The sequence below is a fragment of the Scyliorhinus torazame genome, chromosome 8 (assembly GCF_047496885.1).
Source record: "Scyliorhinus torazame isolate Kashiwa2021f chromosome 8, sScyTor2.1, whole genome shotgun sequence".
Lineage (NCBI taxonomy): Eukaryota > Metazoa > Chordata > Chondrichthyes > Carcharhiniformes > Scyliorhinidae > Scyliorhinus > Scyliorhinus torazame.
Window position 1 is genome coordinate 107,746,183 of NC_092714.1, and position 14,311 is coordinate 107,760,493.

Consider the following 14,311-nt stretch of genomic DNA (forward strand, 5'->3'; position numbering starts at 1 on the left):
TTTTCTAAACCCTGGCCCATAACAAGAGCATGAACAGCCATTAAGCTTTACTCTAGAGTTTAAGTTTGAATCTAATGCGTATTTTACAAATTAGGTAATTCCGAAAGTAAACCAGCTGGAATCACGGCCTGACAAGCTTGAATCATCATTCTTTGATAAAGCAGAAATCACGGGAAACACAGACTGGAAGGAAGGAAAAAATATCACACTGAAAACCATTAAACCAAAGCATAAGGGCCAGAGTACAAAGAACAAACAAAGAAAAATACAGCACAGGAACAGGCCCTTCGGTCCCCCAAGCCTGCGCCGACCATGCTGCCCGTCTAAACTAAAATCTTCTGCACTTTCTGGGTCCGTATCCCTCTACTCCCATACTTGCAAAACAGTTACGAAAACTGCACCAAATGATTCATTCTTCAATTTCTTCAGTCCTCCTGAAGTTCCACAGCATGGAATGTTAAATGAATGTTTTGTAGCAAAACTCAATGCTGACTTTGAAATTGGTTGCCTCCTACGCGAATACATAATTCTGTGTGCAATGTTGTATTTACAGGAGAAGTCCTTGCAGTTGATACTCCAATGACAAATACTACAATGACATATACGAAGACCATGAAGACCTTGCAGAAAGTAAAGACTTGGAGGGTGAACCAGATGAAGATGACTATGAAACGCTGGTAAGGTTGTTTCGCGGGAGTGATGGCAAACTGGATTAAGGTGCCTGTGAAGCGCTGCTCTGGTGGTTTGGCGGGAATGACGAGGTGGTCACAAGGGATGCCCAGGCGGTGCAGGACACCGAGAAGTGTGAAAGTTCGATAATGGCACACGTCGAGATGGAAAGTGAAATTGCTGTAGCCGACACCTTGGAGGAACAGGACTCAAATAAACTAATAATGAAAGACATAATATCAACCTTGGAGAAAGTGGCTCCAGAGGCATATGGTGAATCGTCTCAAGCCTCTGAAATGGTTCCAGTTATCAACTCCCCACTCCACCGAACAAAGGGTTAGAGGAGCTGATGGCTATATTGGTATGTCGTTCTACGATGATGGATGATACGTACATAATATTGCAAGAACAGGATGAGCCATTGCCTGGTTCATCAGGACCAGAGAACATATGTATTGTGATTTTGAGTGATGAGGAGCCATCACTCAAGGCTCAAACACGTAAGGAAGGGCCAACACCTGACGTTATAGATGTGGTTCCAACCCAGGCACCAAGAGTGCAAGGCTCTGCAACCACCCATTGAAGGCATAAACTTGGTTGTGACCACACAGTCCCTCGAAAGCACACCGGCACGAGAAGTCCCAACTGATGATCCACGCACTGCTGCTCCCATGGTGCAGACCAGCGGCAAGACAAGGGTTGCCAAACCCAGACACAAAAAGAGAAGCACTCTCACAATCACTCACAAAATGGTAATCAAATCAAAAAAGAGGAAGAGGAGGAGAGTGGGGGATGCCGTGAATTCCACTGATGACACCAAGAGAGAAGACATCGACATTGTGGCCGACAAGCCGGACAATACACAACGGCGCAGCAGCAGCAAAGAGCATCGTGTAAGGACACGGAAAAAGAAAAATCTGGTGATGCAGGTGTGGCCAACAAGCATATATGCCTTCAAATAGCATTGTGTCAAAAGGATAAGGAGCAAAAGACCGGCACGGAAACCAGTCTTCAAAAAAGCTGACAAGAGCCCAGACGACCAGCGGGGTGATACCGTTAGGGAGGCACAATGAGCTGTGCACAAGGGACACACACCTAGCAGGCATATCATGTCTATGTTAGTTATAGTTAAATCTGTTTATATATAAGCCACATGTTTAAATTAATGATATCAATCATGTTTGTATGTAAAGATCAACATCTCCAAAACAAGGGGGATGTGGTGATAAGCCTGTGAATAATATTGTATATACACTTAGCAATGCGACCGCCAACAAGCAGCTGGCATCAGAGATCAGTCCTGTGACATCGGGCTCTCGCCAGAAGGTCGTAAGGCATACACCAGGACAGTCGTACGCAGGGGCATTTCCAGGAAAGTCTATGGAACTCAAATAGTAACCTATGTCTGTATAGCATTCTGATTGCTACCTTACCATGCGTAAATCAATAATCATCATTCTAGTTAAGTCACCAGCAGTTCTGTATGAATTATTGCAAAGACAAGGTCACAGAACACAACAGGAAGGAGACCCCTGTACTCCACAACCCCAGGTGAAGTACTGAATCGAGACAGTGACACAGGAGGGCCCATGGGTCCAGCAGCATAGTGCTGTCCAAGAAGGTCAACTCAGCATGAAAATGGAAGTAGGAACCAGTCTGTCCCGGCAGAGTAGTGGACGGTGCATCAAGAATTGTGTAGAACTATGGCAGTGTTGTATTTACATCAAAGTCTTCTAGTGAACTGATGTGACAGAAGATTAGAAAATCTGACTGGATACTGGCAGGCAGCTGTTTTTATGAACAGTCATGAGATGCAAATACAATTTGTGCCACCTGCCCACGGGATGAACCACCCAACATTAACCCGCCATTGGGAATTGCAATGTGATTTTACATCAGTGGGTTTCCAACATTTTGGCTGGCCCCAGACTCACCATGCCCATCCAACACTAAACTCACCACAGACAGGTTGGAAGAATTCCATCCATAGTTTAATTTCAAGCAAAATCGCATTAACTATTTGCTATGTTTTACGCCTTGATGAGATCATCTCTCAGACACCTTTCCAGGCTAAAGAATTCATGTTTTTCCAGGCTTTTCTCATATCTTAGACCATAAGCACCAGGGATCAGCCTCATGGGTGTTCTCAGCACCTTAATTAGCACTTTAATGCCTTACTTGTCTATCAACAACCAGAACTGCATGAAACATTCAAGATGTGGTCTGACCAGAGCACTGTACAGTTTGGTTATGACTTTCTCAAACTGTTTTTACTATCTAGTTCCACATTCTGTTGGTTTCTCTGAGAATTATTTTACATTGGTGGAATTCCTCAGGCTCTTTCCACTTGATCCTCAACAATTTAACACCATTTATGGACTATAAATTTTGCTTAATTTTCATTTGCGGCACTTTGCAATTGCCTCCATCAAATTACAGATGCTATTTGTCAGCCAATTTATTTATTTTATCCAGCTTTGGGCAATTAGAATACATCAACCAGCACCATTTTTTCCCACACTAATGTGAGTGGCAATTATCAGATGTACATCTTGCACTGCAATTATCCTATACATTTAAGGTTTGAGTTTATCCATCGCACATGTTCCACTGACCTTTATATGTTACTAATTTCCTGAACCAGTCTGACTCGAATTGGAATGTGTCTGTAGTCACATTAACCTTCATAGATGATGAAGAATTGATTTAATATCTGCAATTTTTAATTCCTTCCTGTGACATTTCCACAAAATTACAAAGAGCCTCTCTGATCTTTTATACTCGGACTAGTTCGCACATTAGTAATTTATTTTAATGATTCTTACCATTGAGAAGTTGACCTTTTATTTTCCGCTCACCCATTCCAACACTCATTAAATCTTTGTGCCTTTTCAAGTAATTCCTCTCAGCACTTATTATGTGGCTACTTATGTGGTTCAGTGTCAAATTGTGCATGATAATGATCCCGTGAAGTGCATCTGGACATTTTATTGTGTTCAAGTGAGGTTTAAACTGCAAGTTGTTGTATTATTTTCAACATCATTTTCAATCACTGCATACAGGCCTCATTATTTTCTGTCTTTTCTATCAGGTACCAGACGGGTCTCATTTTCCAAGTTCTCACCTTTTTTATGTCAAATTTGCATCAGGAGAGAAAAGACATAATGCTTCTGGTGTCAAAACCTGATGGGTCATGTTAATGTATGTGCTGATCTAACTCAATAGCCATCTCAATGAATGTAAAGGCACAAATTATTTGGTTGCAGATCCCATCAACTAAAGTATCTCTCAAGTTGCTTTAATTTCAAAACTCTTACATCTCTTGACATGCACAGCAGCATGCTTTATTACCAGCACCAGATGTGGCTTTTTGGAAATGAATGTCATGCAGGACAATTGTACTCTGCCCTATTCAGCTACCTGTGAGGAGGGGGAGGAAGAGGGGGAGGGGGGAGGAAGAGGGGGAGGAGGAAGAGGACGAGGAAGAGGAGGAGGAGGAGAAGGAGGAGAAGGAGAAGAAGAAGAAGAAGAATATTTATATTCCAAAATGACTGGTAACATAGAGGATAGCCCAATTGCAGAGTTGGATAGCCCAATTGCAGAGTTAGCAACAGGCTGGACTGCAAGTGAAAGTTCCAGAATTTCTAATCCATAAATACAGAACATGCCAAAGGATTGATTGAAGAAGCTACAGAAATGTTTTGTTGTCTTCTGCCTGCATTGGATAAAGAGGCTGAAGTTTACTAATGTTTTATGGGTAGAATGGGGGAGGGGGTGGTGGTGGTAGAAGATACGTTTCCCCATCATATCCTGGCCAAATTTTTGCTAGCTTATCTTACTGGGAAACAATTCAGCACAGCCAGATTTCACCCAATTCTTGGACCCCTTTCTGCAATATGTCAAGTCCATTTATCTATATATTATCAATTAACCTACATGGCCTCATTTTGTAAAAAAAAATATTCTGCACGTAAAATAACTAGTTCCAAAGTAAATCTTACACGGAATATATCTCATCATGGTAGCAGCCTCTATATAAAATAAAAATCAATGGCTGATGACAAGTCAAACTGAATATTAAATTAAAATCTAGTAACTCCATTTTCTTGCACCTGAATCAATAGAAGAAAATAAAGGCTCGACATTCCTGGAAGGCCTGCCTTCTAAATGCAGTCAAGGCAGAGTACAATTCCCATTGCTCCTTAGGGAAGGGCTCCCCTCCTTAATTATTGGACAGCACAGATTTGTAAGACTAAGCAACTATTCACAACTACTCTACCCAATATTATCACAGGTCCATTGGGGTCACAAACAAAATTTATTTCTTAGGAGTTTTCAGCTTCATAATTGTAATATATTAAACATTAGATTGTGCATTTTATTTACTTAAGGCTACCCATACACATGTAACAGCAGAGGGAGACTAGAAGTAGAATAAAGGAATTCACATTTTAACAACACATGCAGAAATTTTACTTCTTACTGAAACTTATTACCAAGAACTTCACAAAAAGCAGGCAGTCTGTCTCCAGGCCAGATAACTGATTCCTACTAGAATTTACTGCATTCTTGTTAATAAGGATTCAGACAATAAGTTGGCATGGGGAGTAGAGATGGGAATTGATTGGCAATGAGGGTTTGAGGGGCTATGGGGAAGTTGGTAAATAGGCATAGCTTGGCATGGAGAGTATGAGGGGACATGGCGGCTGGTTGGAGAAGCATGAGGTGGAATGAGTTGACATGATAAGACAGAGGAGCAAAATTAGGCCATATCGGCCCATTGGGTCTGCTTAGCCATTCAATTATGGCTGATATATTTCTCAATGCCCATTTTCCTGCCTTCTCCCCATAACCCCATAACATTTATCAGACAGGGCAAAGGAAGTTTCGGCTTCTGTGATGCCAAATGATCTGTATCAATTTAAACCCATGCCATTCGGAATGAAGAATGCGCTAGCAACGTTAACTAACAAGGTCATTTCTGGACTAAACAATGGTGGTAAATTTGGCTGAAACCGAATTTGTGTAAAATTAAGACACATTCTTTGGCCATACAATTGGACATGGTCAGGTGGCCCCATGGAATGTGAAAGCGAAAGCTATTGGAACATTTCCAATGCCATCAACGAGGAGACAAGTTCTGAGATTTCTGGGCATGAGTAGTTTCTACCGGAAAACACAAGTTATTTCAGTGGACGTTGGAATATCAGGAGGCAATCGATAATCTGAAGGTGGTTAACAACCACACCAATGTTGATGACACCTAATTATTCCAAGCCATTTAAGGTGGCAATTGATGCTAGTGCTGTGGCTGTACTGCTGCAGGAAGGCAACAAAGGACTTGAAATACCAAATGAATATTTTTCTAGGAAACTCAACATTCACCAAAGGAAATATTTGATCATCGAGAAGAACGGCATTGAATTTGGTATTGGTGTTGCAACATTTTAACATTTATGATACTAACAATTTATCTGAGGCAATTGTACATACGGACCATAATCCTTGAAAATTCTTCGACGATTTTTAAAAGCAAACACAAGACTGTTCCAATGGAGTTTATTATTACAACCGTTTAATTTATGAATTCTACATGTGGCAGGAAGAGAAAATGCGATTGCTGATGCTTTATCATGACTGTGACATGTGAGAAGACTAAAATGGACTGTACGCATGGTTTGTTTGCCTGTTTGCAGATTTGTCCGTTTGCAGATACGATAGCAACGTTTAAGAGCCTTCTTGTCAAATACATGAATAGGATGGGAATAGAGGGATACGGACCAGGAAGTGCTTGGCGAGACGAAGGGGCCTGTTCTTGTGCAGTACTGTTCTTTGTAAAATGATATATCCTATAGAGTATGAGTGACATATAATATAACAAATGTTTAAAGTTAAAAGCTTTTAGAGAAATGAAGCCATCTGTCTATATTGCTGTTCATTTTTTTAAGGGGGGGTGTGATGAATGGGTGATTTTAGGAATATTGGATTCTATGTATTGGGCAATTTAAGGGTTGAAAGCCTGGCATTAGAGTGTCTGACTGCAGTGGTCATTTTTTTTTAAATGGTCCTGTTTTGCAGGGCCTGGTGCTTTTAGGAACAGAAGGTGAAATTGGCCAGACGGATGTGTTTTTCAGTCTGGAGTAATGCTCTGTATTTGACTGAAGAAGTCACTGGACAGTTCATTTGCTTTTCAGCTTTTGGAGATGATTGCAATTGCTGGTTGGAGCTAAGAGATTCTGAAAGACATTTCATAAAAGCTTTGGTGAAGAGTTGAAGTCTGATCTGGCAACCCTTGTATTGACCACAAGTAAAGGCAGTTTTCTCTCCCAGTAGGATAAGTTTAAAAACAAGATTAATAATAGTTAAAGCAGAGGGGTCTTGCCTGAGGACAAGGGAGCTGAAACACGCCAGGTGAACCAATCTTTTGAAGATATTCAGCCAGAGTCTGACGGAGTTCTAACAGGAGCCAAAAATCTGTCCTGTAACACAAGTAACTCCATGCCATGTTTATTTTAAGATGGATTGAGAGCTCTTTGTATCTTTTCTTGTTGTTTAATGGGGAATTAACTAGTAGTGCTTAAGGGATAATTGTAAACTGTTCTTTTTGGTGTGAAGTTAGAGTTTAATATTGTATTCATAATAATTTTCTGTTTTAAAATACCAAATCCCTTTTTTTCATGCAATCACTCTTGGAACAAATAATTCTTTCCGCACAGTCTTAAAAATAAACTAAAATATTGGGGTTTTGGTCCAGTATTGTAGCCACTGGTCTGGTCTGGTCTGGAATCACAATATCAGATCGCCTGTTTTAGGTATTGATTGAGGGGTAAATTGGCCATGACACCAGGGTAACTCTTCTGCACTTCTTCATAAAATGCCATGGGATCTTTGCATCCACCTGAATGAGTGGACAGAACCTTAGTTTAACATCCCACCTAAGAATGGCATCTCTGACAGTGTAACATTTAGTCAGTATTGCACTGAAATGTCAGTCTAGATTATGTGTACAGCTCTGTGGAGTGAGAATTGAACCACAACCTTCTAACCCAGAGTTTTATGACTGAGCCACCGTTGACGTCTAAAGTGTGGAACAACTCTATGACTCCATTTCCTCCCCATATTATGCAAAATCTGATACACCATGTTGTCCACAAACTCAGTACCCTAAAAGAGGAGAACCACAATCGGCAAGAAAAGTTCTACAAAATCTCTCCTTGATCCCAAGGGCCAAATAAGGAATGTTAAATATGTTTGAATGAAAGGTCAACATGGTCTGAAGAGTTACATCAGTTTCTCTCTCATCCGATGCTGCCTGACCTGCTGAATATTTCCACCACTTTTGGTTTATATTTCTGAATTCCAGCATCCACAGTTCCAGAGTGTTAATCCAGCTTTACAATTTGCATTTACAACTTTGGATTCTCTCCATTTCCTGAGCATAGGCAGAATATTGTTCAAGGGCAATTAACAATGTGCAATAAATGCTAGTGACATTCACATCCCAAGAATAAATTATTTTTAGAAGTTGGAAATTCAGTGACCATTAAATAAATGCACTGCCTCATGCTATGAGCAATACAGAACAGAGCAGCGCTTTCACGATCCTCAGATTGTTGTGATACCTGATTTCAGCAGAACATTCGTGAAAATGCTACAAGTGGCCAAATTATCCCAATTAAAGGAGGGAAAAAATGTCTGTCGGATTCAAACTCTTGATTGCTATTTAGTCATTCACACCAAACAAGAATTTTAATGTATTTTGAATGAAGATAGGTTATCATTGGAATTCCCTCTTTATATATTTCTTGATGAAACAATGATTTGAAACAATGTACAGAATTAAAATCAACCTTTAAGTTGCATTTCTAATTACATTGTCATCAATTGAAAAAAAACATTAATTGGACAAGCAAGTCAATTCATTTATCAGTCGAATTTAGTTTTGAAACTTACCAGTACATTATATTGGTCTTATGACTTTGCATCTTCACTTTATCTAGTAAGGCTGCAATGCATTTAAAATCCTCAGTCTCAAAAATACTCTTCTGGGCTTCCATTAAAATGACCCTGGAAAAGATGATACTGTTTAAGTAAATCATACACAACAACTATCTGCTTGAAAATTTTGAACAAAAGGTTATTGGAAGTGAAATCCCAGGGAGTCTCTTCCATTCATCAATAGTAACTTTTGCAGAGAAACTACAGAAACCTTCGTGCTGTATATTCTTCCAGTATTCCCATGGCTCTTCTGCTGAAGTTACAGTGGAAGCGGAAGAAAAATCCTCAAGAAATTTCTCCTCCTCTCAATCCTAAATGACCAACCCTTTATTCCGAGACCCTGGCCACGTGTCCTACAGCCAGGGGAAACATTTTCTGAGCAATCTACCCTGTCAAAGCCCTTACTAAGTTTGTATGAGGAGAACCTCTCAGTCTTCTAAACACCAGGTATCATAGCTAGTCTTCTCTATCTCTCCCCAATGGGGACTTTCCAACCCAGAAACAAGTACAATGAAATCCCCCACTCTAAGTCCAGTACTTATTTAGGTAGGAGACCAAAACTGTACATTTTTCTTCAGGATGCCATGTAACAATTCCAGGAGGCGCTAAATGAAAGGCCAAACTGGTTTACTTTAAACTGAAAATAATAATAATATAATCTTTATTGTCACAAGTAGGTTTACATTAACACTGCACTGAAATTACTGTGAAAAGCCCCCAGTCGCAACATTCTGGCACCTGTTTGGGAACACAGAGGGAGAATTCAGAATGTCTAAATTACCTAACAGCACGTCTTTCGGGACTTGTGGGAGGAGGAAACCAGAGCACCCGGAGGAAACCCACGGAGACACAGGGAGAACGAGCAGACTCCACACAGAACGTGATCCAAGCCGGGAATCGAACCTGGGATCCTGGAGCTGTGAAGCAACAGTGCTAACCTCTGTGCTACCGTGCCACTACAGTGGCACACAAAACAAACGTTCCAACCCAGGGCTATTGAGAACTGCTGGTCTGGGTCTGGGAGCTATATTTAAAAATCCCACTAATGAGCCCCAGTTTGGCAGGCCTCCATCCGCTCACCAAGGAACTCGTATTCTACGAAGCCCACGGGGAAATCAATCAGTGACCCCTGTGGTCCTCGTGAGGGTTAGCACATCATCCCCCCCCCCCCCCCCCCGCAAGTCTAAACCATCCTTCTCACTCCTGTAGCGATGAGGCCTCTTTTGTCACTTGGCACAAGGCCTCAAGTTGGCAGCAGGTGGAGCCGGATAAGGGGGGCATGAAGCAGACTGGGGATCGTCGTTGCCATGTTGAACGCCGAAGGGCCACAGACAGAGGCTCATCTTCGGTGATAACCTCCAGTGGAGGATCACTCGCCTCAGTCTCTATTTTGAGCTCCAAATCTCCATTGACGCGGGGAATGACTCTTGGGTCCCCCATCGGCTAAGTCCCCTTGCCGCAGGTAGTCACAACGGCATCAAGGATGTAGTCTCTGCTGAAATTGTCTCCACTGGAGTGAGTGCCTTGCTTCTCAGGTGGTAAAGGGGTTTGTTCACAGCCTTCTCTTGGAGTTTGACCAGTCTTTTCCAGCACAATTCCTGGGAGACATCCCCAAAGATCCGCACATAGATGGCATCACCTGTGAACGTCCTTTTGGGTCGTCTGGTGTTGAAGTTCCTTTCTTGCTTCTCCTGCTTTGACTTCACCTTCCCCCACCCCACTCCCCAAGTTGATAAACAGCAGGCTGGTGCGCAACCGTCTTCCCATTCAGCATACCTCTGGTGCGACACCAGACATCGTGTGCGATGTGACTGTAATCAAAGAGGAACCGTGCCAATTTTGATTCCAGGAAACCAGCAGGTTGTTTCTTCATTCCGGTTTTGAATATTAAACCTCCCCTTTCAGTCAGGCCATTAGATGATGGATGGCATTGAGCTGTCCGGATGTGTTTAATGCCGTTCAACTTCATGAATGCCTGAAATTCTCCACTGGTAAAGGGAGTACCATTATCGGAAAAGAGAAATTCTGGTATGCCATGGCTGCAGAAACATTGTCGGAGTTTTTTTATTGTTGCATGAGAAATCATGGAGGACATACAATGTGCTTCTAACCATTGAGTGGGCATTGACTATAACAAGGAACATCGATCTCAAGAACAGAACCAGTGAAGTCCACATGCACCCTTACCCATGGTCTTCCTGGCCATTCCCATGGGTGCAGAGGGGCCAAAAGTGGGAGATTCCGGTTCTCTTGGCACAGGAAGCACTGCTGCGCCAGATTCTCAATGTCTGTATTGGGGCCAGGCCAACAGACATAACTCCTTGCTAGCATTTTCATCTTGGATACCCCAGGGTGTCCTTGTACCAATTCCATCAGATTTGGTTGCTGACCGGTTTGTGGGGTGACTACTCGGGCTCCCCACAGGATGATACCATCTTCTACACTCAGCTCTTGCCGTTTAGTAAGGAAGGGCTTCATGTCATCTGTGGGGGGTCCTTGGATTCTACTCTGATCATATGGTACAATTTTGCCAGTGTGGGATCCTTCTGGGTCCACGCTTGAATTTGCATCATGGATATTGGCAATGTATCCAGGAAGTTCAAGGTCATGATGACTTCTCCCAATGTCGGCAGCCAGCAGGAGGCAACTCAGGGCATCGACATTAGCAATGTGTGTTCCCGAGCAGTGCTTGAGAGAGAGAGTATTCATAGGCCACTAACAATAGTGCCCAACCTTGGATCCGAGCTGAGATAATAGGAGGAATAGCTTTATTCTCTTTAAAAAGGCCCAGCATGGATTTAGGTCATGTTATGATTGTCAAATGTTGACCATAGACATAGGGGTCGAATTTCTTCAACCCAAAAATAACAGCGACTGCTTCCTTTTCTATCATAGAATAGCGGCTTTCCATGTCCACCAAGGTTCTGGATGCATATGTGCCATCGTCCCATCAATGGGAAGGACATTCCCTACTCCGTATGGAGAGGCATCACATGCTCATCCCAGTTCTTTCTTGGGGGTCATACTGAGCCAGGATGTTTAACGATAGAAACGGTTGCTTTGCCATTGTGAAGGCTTCATCCTGCTGGACCTGCCATGACCACTTATGGTGTTGTTTTAACAGTGTTGCAGCGGTGCCAATAAAATGGCCAGGTTTCGGATAAATTTCCCATCATAGTTTACAAGGCCGAGGAAAGATTTTAATTCTGTTGTATTTGGGGTGTTGGCCTTTTTAAAAAATCAACTCGGTACCCTAGGTGGATCACTTCACCTACCCGGAACACAATTTTTCTCGTTTGAGACGGAAACCTGCGCCAGACAATTGTCTCAAAACCCACTCCAGATTTGCCAGACACTCTTTTTCCGTGGTTCCTGTGATTCGTACACCGTCTAAGTTCGGAAAATGTTCTCCATCGCACATTAAACAATGGTGCATGCTGACCAGACTCTGAAGGGCAGTTGTGTACGTTTGTATAAACCCTTGAGCGTTAACCATCACGTATGGATGACTCGTCTAGTTCCAGCTGGAGGTTGTAGTCATATCACGGTTGTGTTGTGATTCACTGACCGACCACTAGGAGTCTCACTAGTATATAAGGGACTGTAGTCCGCTGACCTGGGACTGGCTGGAGGAAGTAAAAAAGAGAGATTGCATATGCATGATTTTGCTGTTGTTCATCTGTTGTCTTCTTCATAGTTTACCCCCAGTTAATGCTAATAAATTGTTTAGAACTTTAACTACAAGTGTTCTTGTAATAAATCAGGCCATCCAACAAGAACATTACAGAGGTATGCATGGCCCATATCTAGTTTGGTGAAGGTTTGACCCCCCCTTGCCAGCTTGGCATATAGATATGTTATGCATGGCATGGGGTACCAATTTAAACATGAGACTTTATTAACAATTACTTTATAGTCCCAGAAACGCTTATTGGGCTTGTGGATGGGGACTATTGGTGCGACTCACTCTGCTAAATGCATTGGTCATATTATCCCGAAACTCTCTATCCGCTCAAGTTTGGTCTCTACTTTGTTAAGTAAAACGTAGAGGACTGGCCGTGTCCAGAAACATTTGGGTAGGGCATCAGTGTTCACATAAATCTTTGACCTTGGTCCCTTTATTCTGCCATGGCCTTCTTGGAATACCTTGGGATATTTGCCAATTACCTCGTATCGTCCACCGGTTCCTAGTTTAAAATTTGTAGCCAGCCCAGACGGATCCTCAGGACCCAGTCTATATGAGCAGAAGCTTCTTGCCCATAGGTGACTGGGTCATAGTGGTCCCCATAATCTTCAAAGGTTCCTCTGTATGTGTGGCGAACCTGATCCTGGTGTCTTGCAGGCAAGATGCCGAACCCTCGACGCCGGAAGAATTGTTTCACGACCATGGAAATAGCAGCTCTGCAATCACCTCCACTTCTCGTGAATGACCATTGACCAAGAGTGTTATCGTTATTGGGGCAACCTGAGGGGTGATGATGCAATTTAGCAGCATTGATTTGTCCTCTGCGGGCTGACAGACTTGAAACTCACAAGCCTGAGGTGGCTCTGGTACCCTGTTTTTTACAGCCTGCATACATTTTTCCCCTCATCAATTTCTTGGTCCTTATTTGCTGAATTACAATTAATATTACAAATTTGGTTTGCCTAGTCTATATAAGGATTAAAGTCCCAATGATTATTTTATCATATTTGCTACATGGACCTATATTTTGCTTATCTCCCTACTCTGCAACCACATTTACCAACAATGATTTCCACCTTTTGCTGTTTCTTAGCTCCATCCAAAGTGAAACAACTTCTTGATTTTCTGAGTTAAGATCATTTCTCTCCACCCTATTTATCCTGTTCTTTATTAATCCCTTCCATTATAATAATAATAATAACCTTTATTGTCACAAGTAGGCTTACATTAACACTGCAATCAAATTACTGTGAAAAGCCCCTAGTCGCCACATTCCGACACCTGTTCGGGTACACAGGGGGCGAATTCAGATGGTCCAATTCATCGAACAGCATGTCTTTCGGGATTTGTGGGAGGAAACCCGAGCACCGGGAGGAAACCCATGCAGACACGGGGAGAACGTGCAGACTCCCCACAGGCAGTGACCGAAGCTGGGAATCGAACCTGGGAACCTGGCGCTGTGAATCAACAGTGCTAACCACTGTGCTACCGTGCTGCCCTAAATCAAATCTCCCTATCGGGGAATTGAACCCCAGTCTTAGTTCCGAACCTTCGTAACTTTACAACCACATCTCTGTATGGCTATTCAGACAAATCTATCAATTTCTATTTATACTATTAATTCATTTAATTTACTTTGAGTATTCAGATACAGTAACTCTGGGCAGAATCTTACCAGAATTTGACGCAGTGTCCATCTCAGGCTGAAAACTGACGTGTAACTCTCCAGTTGCACGCGTCAGCTTTTTCTCCAGATATTCAGCCACTTTAAAGAAAAAACGAGTGGGAATGGTTTATGCCATCTCTCTGGTATGGCAGGTCCTGAGAGACCAGAAACCAACTTCACAGAGCTCACCACCGAGATATTGGGAGATCTCCCTTCCTTCCCCCCACCTCCCCAACAATCTATCCTGGTCCATCAACGCGGCGCTACGACCACAAAAGCACAACAGAAAACTA

General features: G+C 42.4%; 1 protein-coding gene across 1 annotated transcript in view; it reads right to left on the reverse strand.

The window, feature by feature from the left end:
• Positions 1-14,311, reverse strand: part of LOC140428025 (cilia- and flagella-associated protein 47-like) — a 1,060,448-nt gene that overhangs the window by 651,217 nt on the left and 394,920 nt on the right. Inside the window, exon 41 of the mRNA XM_072513997.1 lies at positions 8,623-8,736. Within this exon, the coding sequence (XP_072370098.1) occupies positions 8,623-8,736 (114 nt within the window). The remainder of the gene's footprint in view (positions 1-8,622; positions 8,737-14,311) is intronic.